Source organism: Muscardinus avellanarius (assembly GCF_963383645.1).
Source record: "Muscardinus avellanarius genome assembly, chromosome: 4".
In the NCBI taxonomy this organism is placed as follows: domain Eukaryota; kingdom Metazoa; phylum Chordata; class Mammalia; order Rodentia; family Gliridae; genus Muscardinus; species Muscardinus avellanarius.
The window spans coordinates 144,330,152-144,351,155 of NC_137789.1; the positions used below are offsets into that span (position 1 = coordinate 144,330,152).

A 21,004-nucleotide genomic window follows, 5' to 3' on the forward strand; every position below is an offset into this window, starting at 1 on the left:
TAATGTTATGTTTTTAGACAATGGTCCCTGCTTGGGATACAGAAAACCAAATCAGCCCTATAGATGGATATCCTACAAACAGGTAAGTCAAAAAGTCTTAGAAAGTTGTTGGTTTTTTTTTTTTTTTTGATAATGTATTACTCAGAACTAATATGCGCGCTCTCTCTCTCTCTCTCTCTCTCTCTCTCTCTCTCTCTCTCTCTCTCTCTCTCTCTTCAGGTATCTGATCGAGCAGAGTACCTGGGCTCCTGTCTCTTGCACAAAGGATATAAGCCATCACCAGACCAATTCGTTGGCATCTTTGCTCAGAACAGGCCAGAGGTAACCAGATGTATTGACTAGCATTCAGACACTTGCTAATGATTTAACAGAGATTTTTAAAAATCTGCTTATTCTTCTGCTTGCAAGATTTATGACTCAGAGCCTCCATAATTTCTGGTTGAATGCCCTAGTCTGAGTGTTTAGACTTTTATTTCTATGTTAGCATGGATCATTTCAGTCAGTCTGATTGTTATATAAGGAGATAAAGAGTGTTATGAGGGACTGCCAAATAATCTTGAAGGTTTTATGGGAAAGATTGTGTTAGTATTGTACACCTCGTGCTTGAGCTAGTAAACCTAGGCAAGTTGTTGCTGCTGAGTCTGGCCATTGCCGTCTTTCCAGAGTATGTTGGAAGTACACTTTACACATTAAGATGACTGGAATGAAGCTTATCTCCAAGTTCCACTTAAGTCATTACACCCAATAGCCTAAGGGAAAGTCTTCACAGGTCAGTAGGCTCACCAGAGTCATTTTAAGTTAATCTCCCAAATCACAGGCTGAACTTTTAGGTAAATCTGCATACTCCTTGTTTGTACACTCTGCTTCAGTAAAGAAAGGTTCCCTGACTTGAGTTTAGGAACTTAACGCCAACCCTAATGTATTAGTCTGCTAAGGTTGCTGTAACAAAACATACAAGGTTAGGGTGTCAGAGTTTGGTTTCTCCTGAGGCTTCTTCTCCTTGTCTTGCAGGCCTTACTTTATCATTTTGGGGACATACTTCCCTGATGGCTTTTCTTCTTTCTACAAGGACACTAGTCCTATTGGATTAGGGTTCCACTCTTATTTCAGTTGACCTTAATTACCTCCTAAAGGTCCTAACTCAAATATAACCGCCTTGGGAATTAGGGGTTCAATATGAATGGGAGGCAGGAGAGAGAGGAAAAACTTCAGTCTATAATTCTTAGACTGACATTTAAGGCACACCATTAGCAGATTCTGAATTATCTTCCCAATCTTGTTTCTTGTTGCTCTTTATGTTTGTTTGTGTGTATGCACAGTGCATCATGTTTTCCTATCATTCCCTTCTTTGAAAGCCTTATATACCTCTGTTTCCACAACCAAATCCCACTAGCCTTCTAAAGCTCTGTCCAACTACCATCACTTTCCTTGAAAGAGTCCCAAATATACTTGTTCTTGAAAGTGATCTCTGTCTCCCTATCGCTCCCCAAATTCTTTCTATACCTTTTACTGGTGGGACTGACCACACTCTGCCTTCATGTTCTGGTCTACCTTTGTCTTGCGGTTATCTTTGTGCCCATATTATCTCACTTATTTAACTAAATAATTCACAACAGTATCAGTGACAGTCCCTAAGGCCAGCCCCACAGTGGTTATTTTTTAACATAAAATGTGCCAAATGAGCATATTTTGGCTGAAGGATTGAATTAACTACTTTTCAAAGACATCTTTCAGGACTGATTTGACTTTTCTCCCAACAGTGGGTGATCTCCGAGCTGGCCTGTTACACATACTCTATGGTAGCTGTCCCTCTCTACGACACGCTGGGAGCAGAAGCCATTATATATATTGTCAACAAGGGTAAAATATTGCTATTACATTACAACTTGAGTCTTTCTTAATGCTGAATAATTCTTCAATTTCTGCTTTTTGTTATGTTTTGTTTTGTTTAAGCAGACTTGAAATGCCCGCAGGCATAAAATAAGTACTTCAGTCTTTCTGGCCCTGTAGTACTTAGGTATAATTTATATTGAAATTATAAAAAAAAAACCCAGAGGCAAAGATAGTCTTAGATAAAAGGCTCAATGAAATGCTTCAGGGTGATGTACGGTGACAATGTGGTTGAAAGACATGACTACTTACTTGGAAGACACTGGATTAAGCCAGGTGTGGTGGCACACGCTTGTAATCCCTGCACTTGGGAGGCTGAGACAGGAGGATCGCACAGGTTCAAAGTCAGCCTCAGCTTCTTAGTGAGGCTCTCAGCAACTTGTTACAGTTTTGAGAGAAAATGGTTACGGTTGGGGAAACTGTTCCCAGGGACCTTTGTTAGGCTCCCAGACACAATTTCCCTCAAAACACAAAAAGCGCAGGTTCTTGTCCTGAGCTAAGGATAAATATGCAATAGCCCAGACTCTTGCTGCAGATTTAAAGAAGTTTATTAAAAAGAGAGAAATACAGAAGACAGTAACAGTAACATGAGGGGGTGCTTCAAACGAAATCACCGTAAGTACAAAACACGGAAGAGACTTTCTATACACATGACCTTCAACTTGTTTCATGTAATTCTGACATAGTCAAAACTCCCTGTAAAGCTCCTCCCCTTACTTGCCAAGGTGTCTCCTTTCACCTAGGATGGTAGAACTCCCTCCTCCCATCCTAGCTAGATTATCCAATTATTATGTAAACCTGTCTTTAGAACAGGACAGGATGGGGAAGTCCTAGTTCCCCTCTCCTATAGACTTGCCTTTAGCCAGGTTAATTTACATTGGAATAGTTGCCTGCTTCTAGGCAGAAACCAAGTCCTTTCATAGATCTGCCCCTCATCCAATTTTTGAAATGTATTAATAATCAGAACTTTCTCAAATCTTCCTAGGCCATTCCCAATACTGGTATATTAGTGAGACCCTGTTTCTAAATAAAGTATAAAAATAAGTCTGGGAGTATAGCCTGGAGGTAGAAAAAGCCCCTAGGTTCCATCCCCAGTACCACAAAAATAAATAAATAAATAAATAAATAAATAAATAAATAAATAAATAAATAAATAAATGACTATAGAGCAAGCCTAAGCAAAGAAATCATTTTGGAGCCTCAGATTTTATTTCCTGCCCTTTGTAAATTCAAGTCAGTACACTTACCCAACAAGCACCAATCCCCATGGTGAATCTGTAGAAAGGATGGCCATTTCTAAACAGTTCCCAATTCAGTGAACAAGCAGCAGCCCCTTCACATATCCAAGATGTTACTTTATATTACAGAATTAGTGGATTGAGTAGATCCATGTGAACAGTAGACACCAGGAGCTTTCTATTTGTACAAACCAGTATCATAGAAAATGCCAACATTTAGAACCCTAAAATGCTTTTTTACTAAAATTCCACTTGCCCCCCCCCCACCTTTCCTTTCTGCTTCCTACTCCCCTTCTCAAAACGAAGGGTATTGACAGGACCATGCCTCAGTGATCTGTATATGTTTTCTGAATGACTTTTCTTAAGCAAAAAGAATTTCACAGTCCCTCTAGAAAAGGCGAAATGTGTTGGCATCATGTGAGAAAACTAATTATCACAGAAGTTCATTTATTGATCTGATTTTGGTACTGACGACTGAACCCAGAGGCTTCCTACCTCTATGCTATGCCCCCAGCCTGATTTTACTTCTTATTTGGAAACAAGTCTTGCTAGTTTTCTGAGAGTCTCACTACGTTGTTGAGGCTGGCTTTGAACCTGCGATCCTCCTGCCTCAGTCTCCCCTGTACCGAGAAAGTTCATTTATTATCAGTGGAATGTTTCAGGTATTACACTTTAACTCTGATCTGTAGGTGTAATCTCCTTTGGAGAGCCCACTAGCTTTGAACTTTTCTCTTTCTCCTTACAAGACAAACAGGCACTTGGCAGCAGAGGAGTGTGACCTCTGGCTCTCTTTCTGCTTTCAGCCGACATCCCCACAGTCATCTGTGATACACCGCAGAAGGCTGCAGTTCTTCTAGGGAATGTGGAAAAGGGCCTCACCCCAGGCCTGAAGTTGATCATCCTCATGGACCCCTGTGATGGCGATCTGAAGCAAAGAGGAGAGAAGTGTGGGGTTGAGATCTTATCCATGCTTGATGCTGAGGTATGAGTCCGAAAGAGCTCGCCGTTTGAAGGCTGGTCCAGCATTCTGAGCGACTTGCAGGGCATCTACACAGAACCCCAGGGCCACTATTTTCTGCAGATGGAATTCAAGGAGTAAATTAGACTCCTGCTCAGAAGCATTAAGAAGAGTTTCCTTCAGGCAACCTGGGAACCCATGCAGTGGAGGACAGAGTTTTGTGGCCAGCGCCATGGACCTCTCAGCAGAGAATGTGGGGATACAGAGTTCAGTTTTTTGAGGATGTGGCTTCTAAAGCTACTCTGAAGAAACTTCATGTTCTTCCCTGACGCTTCCATTATGTTTAAATATTGGGCCCAATGTAGACTGGGATTTTGAATAGATTTCAATAGAGAGGTGTCCTTTTGGAAAAGAGAGAGGGCTACAGTTGTCAGTCTGTTCATTTCAATGAATGTCTTATTATTATTTTTTCTTGGTTTCCTTTTCATGTAGGATCTAGGAAAAGAGAACTTCAGAAAACCTGTGGTAAGTTTTTTTTCTGCTTAAATTTGAGTCTCTCTTTAGCCAGCTCTTCAAGTTCATGGTCGACTAAGCCCCGTGCTTCTTCCTACAGCCTCCCAAACCAGAGGATCTGAGCATTATCTGCTTCACCAGCGGAACTACAGGTCAGTTTCCCACAAAGACCTGCCAGAGTCCATAGTCACCCAGAAACATGGCTTGAGACCCTGGTCACATGGGGGGCTACCATGAGCCCTCCATCCTTAGCAGCTTACAGTCGAAGGCTTTTGAGTGTTGGTTAACAAATAGAAATGCACAGGCACAATTAAATCAACTTTTCTGAATACACAGAGAGGTATATTATATATATATATATATATATATATATATATATATATATATATATATATGTTAGAGATTTCAGGAGTCTTAAAGGTGGTGTCAGAAAGTCAGCTTTTCTCTCCAACCTACCTCTCTCTCAGTTGAACACCACTGGGATGGTTTTATTCAATCAAGATGGCTTAGTGACAAACGTCCACAGATGGCTCTGTCTGTGCCCTACTTCTCACCATCCAGTAGAATGCTTAATATTTTTCATGCAGCTCATGCTAGATTATACTCAAATTCATTCTGGTATGCCTGGTTTGCAAGGTTTATAGCAATATTACCAGGTAATATTGTTAGATCTGAAGTCTCAAACATATGAAAAGCACAGGAGGGGTTTACTTGAATTTTTATTTTTAACCACATTGCTGTCTGAGATCATGGCTGTTCTCTGGGTGACACAAAAGGTCAGCAGCGAACTGAGTAGTAGAATCTCTGGGGCATTAATCAATTCTAAAAAGAGGCACATACCATCCCAAGAAGACACAGTGACAGGAAAAAACTCTTGGCTCTCTGGAATACAACCAAATGAATCTTTTTCCAAGGCTAAAGGTTACCTATTATATACATAAAGGATTTTTTCTCTCTATCTCTTATTTTCTACAGGTGACCCCAAAGGAGCTATGTTAACCCATCAAAATATTGCTTCAAACGCTGCTGCTTTTCTCAAGGGTCTGGAGGTCAGTGGTCACTTGAAACAGAGGCCCTCATTAAAATGTGAACCAGTTATGAGATTTTACCCTATAATTAGGAGGGAGGGAGGGAGGGAGAGAGAGGGAGGAGGGAGGGAGGGGGGGAGAGAGAGAGAGAGAGAGAGAGAGAGAGAGAGAGAGAGAGAGAGAATTAATAAACACAAGTTAAAGGCTTGAGCATGGACACACTGATGTAGTCTTTGCAAGACAATACATGTTCAAGCCTTAGCCTTTTGAATCAATGAAAATCTCTACACTCCATACAGTTGAAATCAACTCATACAGTTATAAAGTATCACACATGGCAGTACTGACAAGAGGTAGTTTTTAAATCTCCACTGGAAGAGAAGTCGGCATTGACCCACTGTTGTCTCCTCTTTGTGCCTGATCTACAGCACAGTTTCCAGCCCACCCCTGAAGATGTGACCATATCCTACCTGCCCTTGGCTCATATGTTTGAGAGGGTTGTCCAGGTGAGTGGCCCATGCTCCTAACAGGTATGTGAAAAAGGGGTCCCAACTTGTTAGCCTCCCACTCGTTATTTCTTCCCGAGCCAGTGACACAGCACTTTAAAACCCTTTCTCTACCATGTCAGGCTCAAGTATGGAGTCGGATCACTGGTCTCCTAATCCTGGCAGCATCCCTGAGCTGCTGCAGAGCCTCCTCGGTTGACTCTCCTGTGCCAGGGGGGCTGATCGTTGCTCCCATCCTCACAGGGGCACAGAAGCCCAGTGAGCTTCTTACCCTCTCTCTGCCCTCGAGTCTGAACTGACTCATAAGACATCATACCTTCCCTTTCACTTTATATTGGTTAGACTTTTTGAAAAGGTCTAGGGTTAGAGAAAAGGTAGTTCTCCACGCAGAGGTGTAGGAAAGGGACATTTGATCCAGGTAAGGTGTGAGGTATCCCCAGGAGCATTTTCACACTACATCTGAGTGGTGAGGTGGTATCCGTGCACGATGTGTGCGCAGGGCGGTCCTGTGAATGGATTCCAGGCTCTTTAGCTACTCGGAGGCTGAATTGAGAACAAAAAGCAGTGTTGGTCTTTCAAAAACACAGGTGGTATAGTGGGAAAGTCATCTCTCTGCTCCCCTCCTCTCCATCCTTTATTCAGCTAATAGTTGTTTGATGCATAACATGCTAAAAGGTGAGATTCCATTCATCGGTCTAAAGTGCTGATATGTGACTAAAAATAAAATAGAATTAAGAAGTTATTCTTAATAAATCTTTTAAAGGTATTTTAAGAGCTTCGAGACTTGGGTGGCCTGACAATGGAAGGCAAGTCTTAGTTTAATTGGCAGTGTTTTCTCTAACATAATGATCAGTGTCCTGTGGAAGATGGCGCCTTGGTCTGTTACACAGCTGTGGCGGCGTTGGGGAGAGCCAATAGTCTGTCTTATCTATTCTTCCACCTCAACAGAAACAAGTTTTTATCCATTGTTGGGGAAGGCTCTCAGAGTTTTGGGTACCTGAATTGGAAAGGGAGTGCTGTAGAGAGAAAAGTATCTATGGACCGAATGTCATTTCTTCATTCCCATCTGAGATAGGAAGTTGTCTTAGAAGCCTCCTTTCTGTCTATTTCCAGGCTGTTGTATTCTCCTGTGGATGCAAAGTTGGGTTCTTCCAAGGAGATATCCGGTTACTGCCAGATGACATGAAGACACTGAAGCCCACAGTGTTTCCCACAGTGCCTCGGCTCCTTAACAGGATCTATGATAAGGTACTAACCTTGCTTCTTCCAGTAGTAGATGAGGGGTGACCACCTGAGACCTAAGCAAAAGGCTCTGAGGGACTGTGGATTGCCAAAAAATTAGCTCGTCTTCCATCTCCAATGCCTTCCCTAGAATCTTATATATATATACACACACACACTACTAGGGATGGAGCCCAGAGGCATTCTACCTCCGAGCTACACTCCCAGTCCTATTTTTTATTCTTTACTTTGAAGCAGGATCTCACTGAGTTGCAGAGGGCCTCACTAAGTAGCTGAGGCTGGCCATGAACCACAATCCTCCAGTCTCAGCCTCCCAAATGCTGGGATGACAAGCGTGCGCCACCACGCCTGGCCAAGAATCTTTTTAAATCAACATTTACAACTGGGGCTGTGAGAAACCATACAAATGACACCCCCTTTTCTCTGGATAAGTTTACTAATTACTCATCTGAGGAAGAGCTTGACTCTGAGACCTGGGGAACGCCTCAGTCGTCAGCCCACTTACTGAGAAGCTGTTACCCCAGTTTATATGTGCTGGTTATGGAGCTTCTTGCTGAATTCACATTCAGGTGTGTTCTCTCATTTAGTTCTTACAAAAGCAAGTAAATCACACTTTTATTATCTTTAACTGATGATGAGAAAACCAAGCTTTGAAGGTGAACTTACTGGAGTCATATCTGATAAAGAAAAGGGCCAGAATCAGAGCTGTCTCATAGTGTTTTTACCTGCCCTTGATCCCTGCTCAGTGGGTTTTGCGAAATGATGCTTTTTATTTATTTTATTTTATTTTATTTTATTTTATTTTATTTTATTTTTTGGTGGTACTGGGGTTCCTGGAAACCCTTCTACCTCTGAGCTACACTCCCAGACCTATTTTATATTTTTATTTGGAAACAGGGTCTCTTAAGCCAGCACGGCTGGCTTCAAACCAACGCAATCCTCCTGCCTCCACCTCCTAAGGGCGGGGATTACAAGAGTGAGCCACCAGTACAAATAAAATAAAACTAGTACAAATAAAATAAAACAAAACATAACAAGACAAAATAAAATAAAACAAGACAAAATAAAATAGAGGACTATATTAGCATGAGTCTGTAATTTCACTGGTGTGAAATGACGCTTTTTAAAATTCTAAATTTGCTGGGCATGGTGACGCACACTTGTAATCCCAGCATTCAGGAGGTGAAGACTGGAGGATTGCGGTTCGCAGACAGTCTCAGCTACTTAGTGAGGCCCTTTACAACTCAGTGAGACCCTGGTTCAAATTAAAGAATAAAAAATAGGGCAGGGGGTGTAGCTTAAAGGTAAAATGCTCCTGGGTTCCATCTCCAGGCCCGCAAAAAAATAAAAATAAATAAAATATAAATTGTCATTTCTCTTGTACTCATGAGCTGATGTTTTACTATGTAGTATCTTATGGTACTGAAATACTTAATAAACAATTTGCTTTGGAACTTTTTTTTTAAGTGGAGGACTAAGCTGGGTGAGGTACGCACACCTGTAATTCCAGTGCTTGGGAGGGAGGCAGGGACAGGAGAATTACATCTTCAATGCCAGCCTCTGCAACTTAATGAGATAGCATTAAAAAAAAAAAAAAGAGCTGGGCGTGGTGGCACAGGTTTGTAATCCCTGCGCTTGGGAGGTGGAGACAGGAGGATTGCGCAGGTTCGAAGCAAAGCTGGCTTAAGAGACCCTGTTTCCAAATAAAAGATATAAAATAGGTCTGGGAGTGTAACCCGGAGGTAGAAGGGCTTCCAGGAACCCCAGTACCACCAAAAAAAAAAAAAAAAAAAAAGAAGAACTGGGGGTATATCTCAAAGTTAAAATGCCTCTAGGTTCAATCACTAGTACAAATAAAATAAAATAAAACCAGACAAAATAAAATGGAGGCCTACATTAGCATGAGTCTGTAATTCTTTTTGTCCGTGACTTGCTAGAAAGAGATCAAGTCTTCTGACTGTTGAAGAATGGTAAATCTTTTACGGTTGACAGAAATCTCAAGCCTGGCACAGTGCACGCAGCATTTAGCATTGATCCCAGAGACAGATGGCAAAGTATTAGTAAAACAATATTAAAGGTATGAGTGGCTGCCTAGAGCCTAGAGCATAGTTTGCGTCAGAAGGTGAAAATGAACAGTAGTGATTGTCCAGAGGCTGAGAAATAGAAGTGTAAACATAGATGATAGCAGGGGGGCGTTCTTCACATTTTCAATGGAGAAGAACTTTGATTTCCTTGATTCTTTCAGTAGTGTGAACTCGGGGGCTAGAATGTGGAGTGTAGGCTTTATTTTTGGAGATACAGGGATTTCTCTGAGCTATACTTGGGAAGCTTTCCTTTGGCAGGAGTGTGGTTGGTAGACTGTGGTGTCACAATGATGCCAGGCTCAGGAAGCCCAGGAAAATAGCATGAGCTGAGAGGATGATGCCAAATGGTTAAGCCCAGAGGTGAGACATGATCTAAGTACCAAAATTTGTTTGGGTTTCATATGGTGTGGCCAAAGGTACTGTTGATAAAGAGCTAGGTAGTAATTTTCCCAGGGTAGTGAATGCAGAAACATGATAGAGATAGGCTGAAGGAAGAGATGGTATTTATTTTTAAAAGTCAGACACCTAAGCCGGGCGTGGTGGAGCACGCTTGTAATCCCCGCGCTTGGGAGGCTGAGACAGGAGGATCACACAGGTTCAAAGCCAGCTGCGCTGGCTTAAGAGATCCTGTTTCCAAATAAAAATATAAAAAATAGGTGCCTGGGAGTGTAGCCCGGAGGTAGAAGGGCTTCCAGGAACCCCAGTACCACACACACACACACACACACACACACACACACACACACACACACACACAGTCAGACACCTAAGCATTTGTTTGATCAACTAACTAACTCAAAAGTCCCAAGGGAGGGTACCTACTGAATTATTTCTTAATCTGATATTTGATTTTTTGTGTGTGTGTGTGATGGTACTGGGGATTGAACCCAGAAACATTCTACCTCTAGCTATACCACTAGTCCTATTTTATTTTTTATTTTGAAACAGGGTCTCACTCGGTTGCTGACAGTCTCACTAAGTTGCCGAGGCTGGTTTCAAACCTGTGATCCTCCTATCTTAGCCTCCCAATTACTGGGATTACAGGTGTGTGCTACCATGACCCATTTTTTTTTTAATCCAGTGAAAAGCTCAAAAGTCTTTCTTTGTTCACCTTGTGTTTATGTCAATTGTCAAAGTTGCTTGCCAAGGACCAGAAATCTGGGAAGGCTGGGTCTCAGTATGAATATATTAGCTTTCCTGCTTTCTGAATGAGGCCATAATTGTCTGGGATCATCGTTATTTGATAACCCGGTTCATGAGTGCGAGACACTTTTTAGAAGGCATCATTGATACCTTACTAACTAAGGGGGTTGGTAAGAATCTCCGGTAGGAATCCAACCAAGAGAAACTATCACCCTGCAGGTACAAAATGAAGCTAAGACACCCTTGAAGAAGTTCTTGCTGAATTTGGCTATTTCCAGTAAATTCAGTGAAGTGAAAAATGGTATCATCAGGCGTGACAGCATATGGGACAAACTCATCTTTGGGAAGATCCAGGTAAGGTGGGGTAGGAAAATACTGAGCTGCCCAGTGCTCAGCATCCTTTGTGCTTCCTCTCGTGCTTGAGCCTTAATAACTGGAGAGCCCCTTGGACTCTCTGTGTATATTCACATCTTGAGATTCTTCTTCTGTGATGATGTCACTAAAAGAGATTTGGTCAAAAAGCATGAAAGAATTTATTTAGATATTAGTATCTTCTATTACTCTCTTACATGGTCTGTTGAGATTTTAAGTTATTCCAAGGGCCCCAAAATACAAATTATTTGAGGAACTTTGGGGGGAAAAATGCAAGTTCTGATCCCAGCATGGTTAGTGATGTCAATAATGACTGATTTTTAGTGCTTTTCTAGGATGCCAAGTCTTATTCTAAATGTTTGCAAATTTTCTAGTTTAATTCTGATAACCGCACTGGTAGGCTTTTCTACCCACTTTACAGTAGAGAAAATGGGAGCCAAGAGAAACTATTTCAGCAGGTCCTTTGTTTCTACTGAACAGGAGAGCCTGGGTGGGAGAGTTCGAGTCCTGATCACAGGAGCTGCCCCCATCTCCACTCCAGTCTTGAACTTCCTCCGGGCGGCAATGGGATGTTCGGTAAGATTTTACTTTTACACAAATAGATCTCACTGCTTAAAGAAAAAATGAAAGCACAACTGAAAAGTACCAAAGAGAATGCCACTAGAAAACATCCTACCAGTCACCTCTTTTATGTCTCTGTGTGTAGAAATCTTCATTGAAATGGAATCAGTGTTCTGAAATACCCTTTCAAAACAGTACCTGTCAGGGTTGCTCCTTTTCTCTTATCTTTTTTTGTTTTGTTTTGGTGGTACTGGGGATGGAACCTTTCTACCTTCAGGCTACACTCTCAGACCTGTTTTACATTATATTTGGTAATAGGGTCTCTTAAGCCAGCGAGTCTGGCTTCGAACCTTTGCGATCCTCCTGTCTCCGCCTATTTGTGGTTTTTGATTTGCTTAGACATGACTTTCTAATCATTATTTCATAAGACTGCTTTTGCCCTTATTTTCTGGTAATCTTATGGTTTTACATTTTTTCCCATTTCTACCTCTACTCCATGTGTATAAGGGGATGTATATAAGGCCTGGGCATGGGTGGATATTATCATATTGTCTCACTTCACCCCCTAATGGACAACTAATTTGTTTACTCTAACAACCATGCATTGCATAAACCAAATAGAATACAAGAACAGGCTTGTCCTTAGAGAATGTCTTCTGTCCATATAGCTACAATTAAAAAAAAATTCTGAATTTATATTGGGGCCAGCTAGAAGTCTATTAGTTTTTCAAACTAATATCCTTTTAGCCATTTTTAATACTTTTCCTTCCATCAGCCCTAAGATCAATATATCTGAAAGTTCTTTTCCTGCCCTCTCTTCCAGAAAAGTCTTCTCTAAGCCTTTCTCCTTATCTCTTCCAGCTCTGCTTATCACAGGCCACACCCACCATGGCAGTAGCCTATCATCTTCCTTTCTGCCACCTGCCTCTCTCCAGTCACGATTATCTTCTATATCTGGCCTGTGCCTGTCTTTTTAAATGACATTTTTTTGGGACATAGCCATACCCATTCATTATATGGGGCCTCTGGCTGCTTTGCACTGGCAGAGTTGTTGAGACAAAGAGCAGATAGCTTACAAAAACTGAACATATTTACTATCTGGCCCTGTGCAGAAAAAAATTCAACCTTTGTTCTTTATTCAAGTTGGAGCTGCTCCTCCTCCTCCTCCTCCTCCTCCTCCTCCTCCTCCTCCTTCTTCCTGGATACTATTGTGGAACCCAGAGGCTTGCTTTTCTACCTCTGGGCTATACTCCTAGACCTTTTTTATACTTTATTTGGAAACAGAGTCTAAGTTGCCGAGAGCCTCTCTAAGTAGCTGAGGCTGGCTTCGAACCTGTGTGATCCTCCTGTCTCAGCCTCCCAAGTGCTTGGATTACAAGCGTGTGCCACCACGCCTGGCGGGAGCTATTTTTCTTTAAAAAATGCGGCTTCATTTCTTCAGTTCCTTCCGTGTGCTTCATGGCCCAGGTTTAAGTCCAGTTGCCATTGGCGTGCATATCACTTAATGAATAATTAACATTTTATTATGTACTTGAAATGCCACATATTTTGTGTAGTTTCTATACTTTGTTCTGTTTCTGAAATCTTTGGGTTGTTTGTTTTGTTTTGAGTGAGCCTGGTAAAGACTTAGAGGCCAGGGCATGAATTCAAGGTATTATGAAACTAAGTGTCCTCCAGTTCTTACTTTCCTCATTCTTGTCCATAAGGCATGACCTGCCCATACTTTATCTTAAATAATCTCAAAGCTCTTTTTTTGGTCTTCTAGGTTTTTGAAGCATATGGTCAAACAGAATGCACAGCTGGCTGTACAATTACATCGCCTGGGGACTCGTCCTCAGGTAAGTCCTCTGTCTGCTGGACAGTAAGTAATTAAAGCTTCTAACTCAACTAGGGCAGAGAAGTTTGGCTTATCTCAGGGTTCCAGACCAATGTGGCAAATACCAAACTCAAGCTTTGGATCCAAGGTTGCTTATTTTGACCCTCCAGCATTAGTACCAGATGATTTTTTTCAGTCCTATTTTTTTCAGAATTGCTCCATAAATATCTCAGCAACATGCCTGGAATTATCACTGTTTTACGGTCTCCCATCTGATTTAGAGTCATGTGTTCTAGGTCATGTTGGAGCCCCTGTGGCTTGCAATTATGTGAAGCTGGAAGATGTGGCTGACATGAACTACTTCTCAGTGAACAATGAAGGAGAGGTGGGTAGGTTATGCCCTGTAGTCAGCTAATCATGGGGGTGGGAGGTTTCCATCAGAAAGAACACACAATTGTAAACAACTGGGGTCTGGTTCCTTTGAGATCTTTAGCAAGGAATTAGTTATCATTGAGCCTTGCTTTCATATGACTTATAACTGAGACTCAAATATGGTACTTTTCACTCTATAGTGGAAACTATCACATGATTAAGGTGAGAGGAGGTGTTTCAAAAAGTTATCATGCTAGAAGCAGGAGCCTTTGCTGTTATCACCATCTTTTCCATCTGGTGTGTAGATTTGCATCAAGGGCACCAATGTGTTCCAAGGATACTTGAAGGATCCTGAGAAGACACAGGAAGCCCTGGATAAGGATGGCTGGCTTCACACAGGAGACATTGGGCGCTGGCTCCCGGTGAGTATGTCTTCATAACTTCGGGGACTATACGCTACTAGACTGGGAGAACAGTCTTTTTATTGCAAGAGGGAGAGAAATGCAAGCAGTGCAATGAGCTGAGGAAGCTTCAGGGGAACAGTCTGTATTTTCCTAGGCCTTTGGCTGAGAGAAACGTAACAACAGAAAAGAACCTAGGTGGGGAGTTGGGAGATCTGTGCTCTAGTCACAGCTCTTCCATGGACCGACAAGGTGAGATCCTGAGAAAGCATATTAAGCTGCCAAAGCTAGAGAGGTTTTCTTCCTCTAGGCTACATTACTTCTGCTATTTTGACCACAGTATTATAGAAGATACCAAGATGTAGAGCAGCTGAAGGGTTTTTCTTATTCCATATCAAATACAAGGCCAGTAGTCAGTGGTACCTGTACCATTTCTAGACCCAAACTGGAGGTGAGATTCTTTAAGAGGGCCTTGGACTTCACAGTTGGCATGGCTTCATTGCGATGGAGATTTGCTCATGGCCAAGGGAAATTAGGTGACTTCTTCAGGAAAAGGGGAGGGAGCTGTAGTATTAAGTATTTTTTGTTTGTTTTCTAATAAACATGTGTGTTTGCATGCACATGCCAGCACGTAGGTGTGCAGTCCTGGAGATTGAACCCAGGAGCAACCTATCCCAAACTATACATCCAGACCTATTTTGTTTTTGTTTTTGAAATAGGGTCTTGCCAGGGTGATGAGAGCCTCACTACTTGCTGAGGCTATCCTTGAACCTGCAATTTTCCTGTCTCAGCTTCCCAAGTACTGTGATTACAAGTATGTGCCACCATGCCTGGCTCTAATATACTTTTATTGGTGCATTGTAATTATATATCATAATGAGGCTCAAAGTGATAGAAATGTACACTTTGTGTGTTTCTCTCCAGATCCTGCCCTGCCCACTACCTACTCCCTTACCCTCCTCAGACGACATATTATTGAGATTGATTTTGACAAATATATATACACACATACATGGGTAAAAATGGTGGTTTGATAACTACATGAGTATACAACTTTTGTCTTTGGTTTTAAAGGGATATTTCTTCCCAATTAATTCATAAAGACATATCAAAACAAACAAGAAGGATTTTTAAAGCAAGTGTTTCCAGAGACTAGTATTTGCCTCTTAGTGATCTTCACAGCCCCTCTTCATGCAAGAAACAGAGACCTTTGTATATCTTGGCTTGCTGATAAACAATTAGCAGTAGTTGCTGTCAATCTCTTCTGTTTTTCTAAGAAGAAAGAAAATTATAGCGTGGTAGTAATGGAGCCTTCAACCTCCACAGGGAATGTTTCAAAGAGTCTCCTTTCTCAAAAGTTTTGTCTGCTATATATTGGGGGATTGAAAATGTAACCAGATCTGTGTGTGTGTGTGTGTGTGTGTGTGTGTGAGAGAGAGAGAGAGAGAGAGAGAGAGAGAGAGAGAGAGAGAGAGACAGAGAGAGAGACAGAGACAGAGAGACAGAGAGAGAGAGAGACAGAGAGAGAGACAGAGAGAGACAGAGACAGAGAGAGACAGAGACAGACTGACTGGGGGCTACATACCCAGCCCAATATTTTATTCCCTAATTTGAAACAGGGTGTCAATAAGATACACAGGGTACCTCTAAGTAGCTGAGGCTGGTGATGAACCTGTGATCCTTCTGTCTCAGCCTCCCAAGTACTGGGATTATGAGTGTGCGCCACCACACCTGGCTTGTAACCAGATCTTAAAGCTCTTTTTTTTTTTTTTTTTTTTTGCGGGTCTGGGGATGGAACCCAGGAGCATTCGACCTCCAACCTACACCCACTTCCCTGTATTGAAACCGGGTCTCACTGAGTTGCAGAGGGCCTCACTATGTAGCTGAGGCTGTCCGGTCTTAGCCTCTCAAATGCTGGGATTACAAGTATGCGCCACCACGCCTGGCTAAAGCTCCTTTCTTGCTCAATATTAAAAATCTAAGTAAGATTCAAAGAAGGTTTTCAATGAAACCTTTAAGAACATGGTCCTAATGATGTAGGTAGGTGTCATCTTGTTAACATAAGTTGTTTAATAAGCACCTCTGTTCTCATAAGCCTAGGATATAGGCAATAAATATGTCTCCTCACCAGTGTTATAAAAGGCTGCTCTTTACTAATCACTTTAACAGTTAACTCATGGTTCCAAGGTTGGTTCAGTGTCATTGTCCTACTTACAGTGTGATCATGTGGATTGTAGTCACCACCTGTCCCAGTCCTACAATTCAAACCTCCAAGAATGTAAGCCCCTCAGAGACATGAAGCTCAGAGAATTGAACTCAGAATGACCTCTGGTGGCAGCCCTCCTCAGCCCTCTGTGTCCCAACAGGCCCAGTAAGTGACTGGCTTGATTAGGAAAGTAGGGCTGCTTCGGCTTGCTCCTGATCGAATGGGAGGGAAACACAACTGAGAGTCCAGGTCAGCAAGGGCAAACAAATTCAAAAGTCTTGGCAAAAGAGAACTCCTTCCCTTTTCCTGAGAGTTCTGGAGACAGTGTGATTAGCAAATTAAGCTCCTGGACATTTGAGAGCTGAAAATTTTCTTCAGTGGATGAGGCAACCATTTGCATAACTCCAGCAGGTCCCCGGGATCCTCTCTGAGGCTGTCCCTCGACTCTCCACAGATATGCCGGCTTTTGCTGGAAGCCACTTCCCTTCCTCCAAAGCTAAAAAGGAGAAACAAAAGCCTCTCCGAAGTCTCTAGAGAAGTCTTCTTTAAAGGAGACCAGATACCTGTGACTTCTCCACCCTCCTTGCTGCCATCACCTGAGGGCTCAAAACTACCGATGCTCTTATCTGCTTTATACAGAATGGAACACTGAAGATCATTGACCGGAAAAAGAACATTTTCAAGCTCGCACAAGGAGAATACATTGCTCCAGAGAAGATAGAAAACATTTACATCAGGAGTAGACCGGTGTTACAAGTTTTCGTACATGGGGACAGCCTACGGGTAATACGCCATTTTGACATGAACCATTTTCAGGTGCAGAACATGCTGATTCCTGTAGCCACTGGAAATCTGTCTGGGTGGGTTTAGGAAGCTTATATAACTCAAGAAATGAGCTACATTCTGAATCTCAAATACGGCAGTATTAATGAGAAAAAAAAGGAAGGGATGATGAAATTTTTTAAAACGGCTACACAAAAAGGTATAACTATATGTATGAGTCTGCAAGTTTTGCCTCTCATATAAATTCTTCTGGCCCAACAGTCTTATATATATTGCACTAAAACTGGCTTTTTTGGGTGGCATTGACACAGACAAGCCAGAGCTTCTTCAAGCTCCATGGCTACCACCTTTCTGAAGGCTCAGACTTAGACAGGATGACTTTGTAGTGAGATGTTAAATAGGACAATGGGATTAGAGACCCATGGGAATTTGGACAATATATGCTAAGAGGAAAAAAAAGAGGCCATTAGGATTTAGAAGTTTGGGGGTAACATCTAAATCGGAGATTTTGTGGTAATGCCTATTGCAGTAACACAGGCCTGCTCTCGGTACCCTCTGGGGATGTCCCCACATGAGTTTTCTCATGCTCCTGTACCTTTTCTTGCTTTTCCACAGTCATCCTTAGTAGGAGTGGTGATTCCTGACCCAGATGTGCTTCCCTCATTTGCAGCCAAGCTCGGCATTAAGGGATCCCTTGAAGAACTGTGCCAGAACCAAGTAAGTGTTGCCAGGAAAGCTTAGTACATACCCCTGGGCTCCTCATGGGAGAGAGGAGGCCCCGCCAGCTGGGGCATCCCTGGGTACCCAGAGCCTCCTTTTGGGACAGGTAGTTGTTGCCTAAGTGGACTAAGAGTGTTTTTAGACTGTGGGATAAAGTGGGGAATTCAAAGAACCAGTCTTTAATCTGTTTATAGTACTGTGCTCTTTGTGAGACATAGTATGGGGAAATGAGAATGAAAATATGCCATCCAGAGAAAACCTCTCAACATTCGGGTTTGCATTTTCCTCTCATTTTTTTCTTTGATAAACATAGGTATAGGATATACTTTTACAGCCTACTTTTATCCTGTTCAACTTGTATAGGCCTTCTGCCTTGGTTCATGCTTAGCCTTCCCTTTAAGCTCTCTTTCAAGTGGCTGTGCTTTAAGCAATGTTTTGTATCCTTAGGTTGTGAAGGAAGCCATTTTAGGAGATTTACATAAAATCGGGAAAGAAAGTGGCCTTAAATCCTTTGAGCAGGTATGGACTGCTGAATGTTATCTGATCTTTCACATCATGCTCTAGTTTCCCATTTATAATGGGGTTTACATATATAATTTCTTGGGCTGGGGATGTAACTGTGTAGTAAAATGCTTGCCTAGCATTTGCAAGCCCCTGGGTTCAATTCCCAGCACCACTGTCTACCTATTTATCTATCTTGTAAACAATGGATTTTATTTATTTATTTTTTGGTGGTACCGGGGTTCCTGGAAGCCCTTCTACCTCCGGGCTACACTCCCAGACCTATTTTTACATTTTTATTTGGAAACAGGGGCGCGGCTGGCTTCGAACCTGCACGATCCTCCTGTCTCAGCCTCCCAAGCTCGGGGATTACAAGCGTGCGCCACCACGCCCGGCTTAAATAATGGATTTTAGATTGTGTAGCCTTGACTACAGGTGTCAGTGACCTTTTGTTGTTACTGCGGCTCCTGTTTTGTTGTCCATTATCTATTGTTTCTACTCATTTCTTTCCCCAATTCTCAGTGCATGCGAAGGGGCATGGCTTGGCTTCCCACTGCCATCCTTGCTTTTGTAAGGTGAAATATTCTTTGAGTCCTTCACAGAGCGCTCAGAGGGCTGTACAGGGAAAGTCTCGATCCCTCATAAGCACACGTGATGCTTATCTCATCTTACAGGTCAAAGACATCTTCATTCATCCAGAGCCATTTTCCATTGAAAATGGGCTCTTGACACCGACGTTGAAAGCAAAACGAGTAGAGATCTCCAAATATTTTCGGAACCAAATCGACAGCCTGTATGAAAGCATCCAGGAGTAGGTTAAGGTAGGTATGGCCGAAGGGCTGAGGTGGCCTGCCTCTGCTGCCCTGTGAGAAGGGAGATTACAAACTACCTTTCCTTTCCTTTTGCCATCTCTTCTGTCTTGTTCTGTCTACTGAACTACAAAACCATAGCTTTTGTTTAACACTGAAAGAATCACGATGCTGGAAGCTTAGTTCTCAAATAAACAAATCCTGTTCTTGCCATTGTAAATGTTGTTGGTGTTAAGGCTTTAGGGTAACCTTTGTTAACACGCCTTCGTTCAAGGCCCCAGTCAGTGACCTACGTCCTTCTTCATCATCCCCAACCTTAATCTTATTCTGTCTTTATTGGTGAGCACTAGTTTAAGAGCCAAAAAGGTTCTTTGTGAGTTTTCTCCTTTATAGTAAAACCTAGTTTACCAGCAGGCCCAACACTTACTTGTGTAGGCCTTCTTTGATTTTATTTAGTTATTTTTGGTCCTGGGGACTGATCCCAGAAGCATTCTATCTTTTGAGCTATGCCTCAGCCATTTGTTTTTGAAAGTGTCTTGCTAAGTTGTTGAGGCTGGCCTTAAAACTGTAATCCTCCTCTCTCAGCCTACCAAATACTGGGGATTACGGGCAGGTGCCATCACACCTGGCTTTGTCTAGGCTTTCTAATATTCAAATCAAGAGAGCTTTAAGTTAGGAGAAAATGTTTGTAATTGGTTTTCTAGTTACTTTACAAAACCCACTAAAGTTGTAAGTTGAGATTTAACCTTTCACTCATATTCATCATACCTTTGAGACAAGCTTCTTCTATTTACTTTTTTACTTTTTTGCAATACTGGGGATGGAACTTGTGTATACACTAAAGCCTGGGTATAGAAGGGAAACCTCTATCATCCTGAGCATTTCCTAAATTCTGTAGCCTGACCTTGCACTGGGGAGTATTAGGCCTATGACGTGTCCAACATGAATGTTGTTCAAGGGTTCTCTCCAGTGGTTACTGGTGACTATATGTGTTCCTTACAGTTTGCTGCTGAGCTGGAACCTGTGGGGAAAGGAGTTGAAACTCGTGTCCAGTGAACTTTTCCAGTAAATGAAGCAAGCACTGACTAAAACCCTCCTGCACTGGGAACAGAGCCCTATGGGCAACCATGACACCCACACGACTGGCTTATCTTCTGTGAAGGAACCTACTGATCTTGCCCCCTGGACTCCAGTTCCTACTGCGCCTTACCCCAGATAACATGTGCTCACTCTACTTGTAAATGCAGTCTTTAAAATAAAATATTGCAGGTTATTTTGAGCTGTGGTGTTTGTGGCCTCATTAACTATGAGAACCAGTTTTAAAAACAAGAACTTCTTAAAAATCAAGTGTTTTTCAAAAGGTGCGCCCCAGGGACGCTCCACTAAAATGGCTCGGAGTACAGCCTGAGATTAGGGATTATTATGAGGTCCCCAGATATTTGAGTATACAATTGAGTTTGATAAGTACTGAACTACTTCTCAGACCTTTCTATCCCATAGCTGTAATAAGGCAGAAACCAGCCAAGCCCAAACTCAGCATGAATTCATACGCTCTTACCACCTTTGTTGTACTTTAATCTTGACTTAGTATTCCTCTACGGCCTTGAACTGTAGCTAAGGAGCATATGGTCTTTCTACATCATAAGCCTAGAAAGGCTGAAGAAATGTCTATCTTGAATATCTGAAACAGAGGGAAGGCGGGACCGGTGGAGCCTCTGTGGCGAGCCCCTCCCTCTGACTTCCTCATGTTTAGAGAAGCCCAGTTTTAAGCATCCGAGTTCAGAAGCCTGGATTTCACCACATGCATAAACTTCAAGTTTTTGATACTTTCAAGAATATATAAGCAGTGTGATGTCATTAG

General features: G+C 42.2%; 1 protein-coding gene across 1 annotated transcript in view; it reads left to right on the plus strand.

The window, feature by feature from the left end:
• ACSL5 (acyl-CoA synthetase long chain family member 5) overlaps positions 1 to 19,149 on the plus strand; it is a gene marked incomplete at both ends in the record, with an annotated part of 46,361 nt that extends 27,212 nt beyond the window's left edge. The window contains 18 exon segments of the mRNA XM_080694972.1: positions 18 to 82; positions 220 to 321; positions 1,761 to 1,860; positions 3,932 to 4,110; positions 4,579 to 4,611; positions 4,700 to 4,751; positions 5,575 to 5,648; positions 6,056 to 6,133; positions 7,247 to 7,381; positions 10,822 to 10,956; positions 11,455 to 11,550; positions 13,301 to 13,373; positions 13,648 to 13,736; positions 14,029 to 14,145; positions 16,970 to 17,113; positions 17,729 to 17,830; positions 18,281 to 18,352; positions 19,009 to 19,149. Of these exon segments, the coding sequence (XP_080551098.1) occupies positions 18 to 82; positions 220 to 321; positions 1,761 to 1,860; positions 3,932 to 4,110; positions 4,579 to 4,611; positions 4,700 to 4,751; positions 5,575 to 5,648; positions 6,056 to 6,133; positions 7,247 to 7,381; positions 10,822 to 10,956; positions 11,455 to 11,550; positions 13,301 to 13,373; positions 13,648 to 13,736; positions 14,029 to 14,145; positions 16,970 to 17,113; positions 17,729 to 17,830; positions 18,281 to 18,352; positions 19,009 to 19,149 (1,787 nt within the window).
• Between the last annotated feature and the right edge of the window lie 1,855 nt (positions 19,150 to 21,004).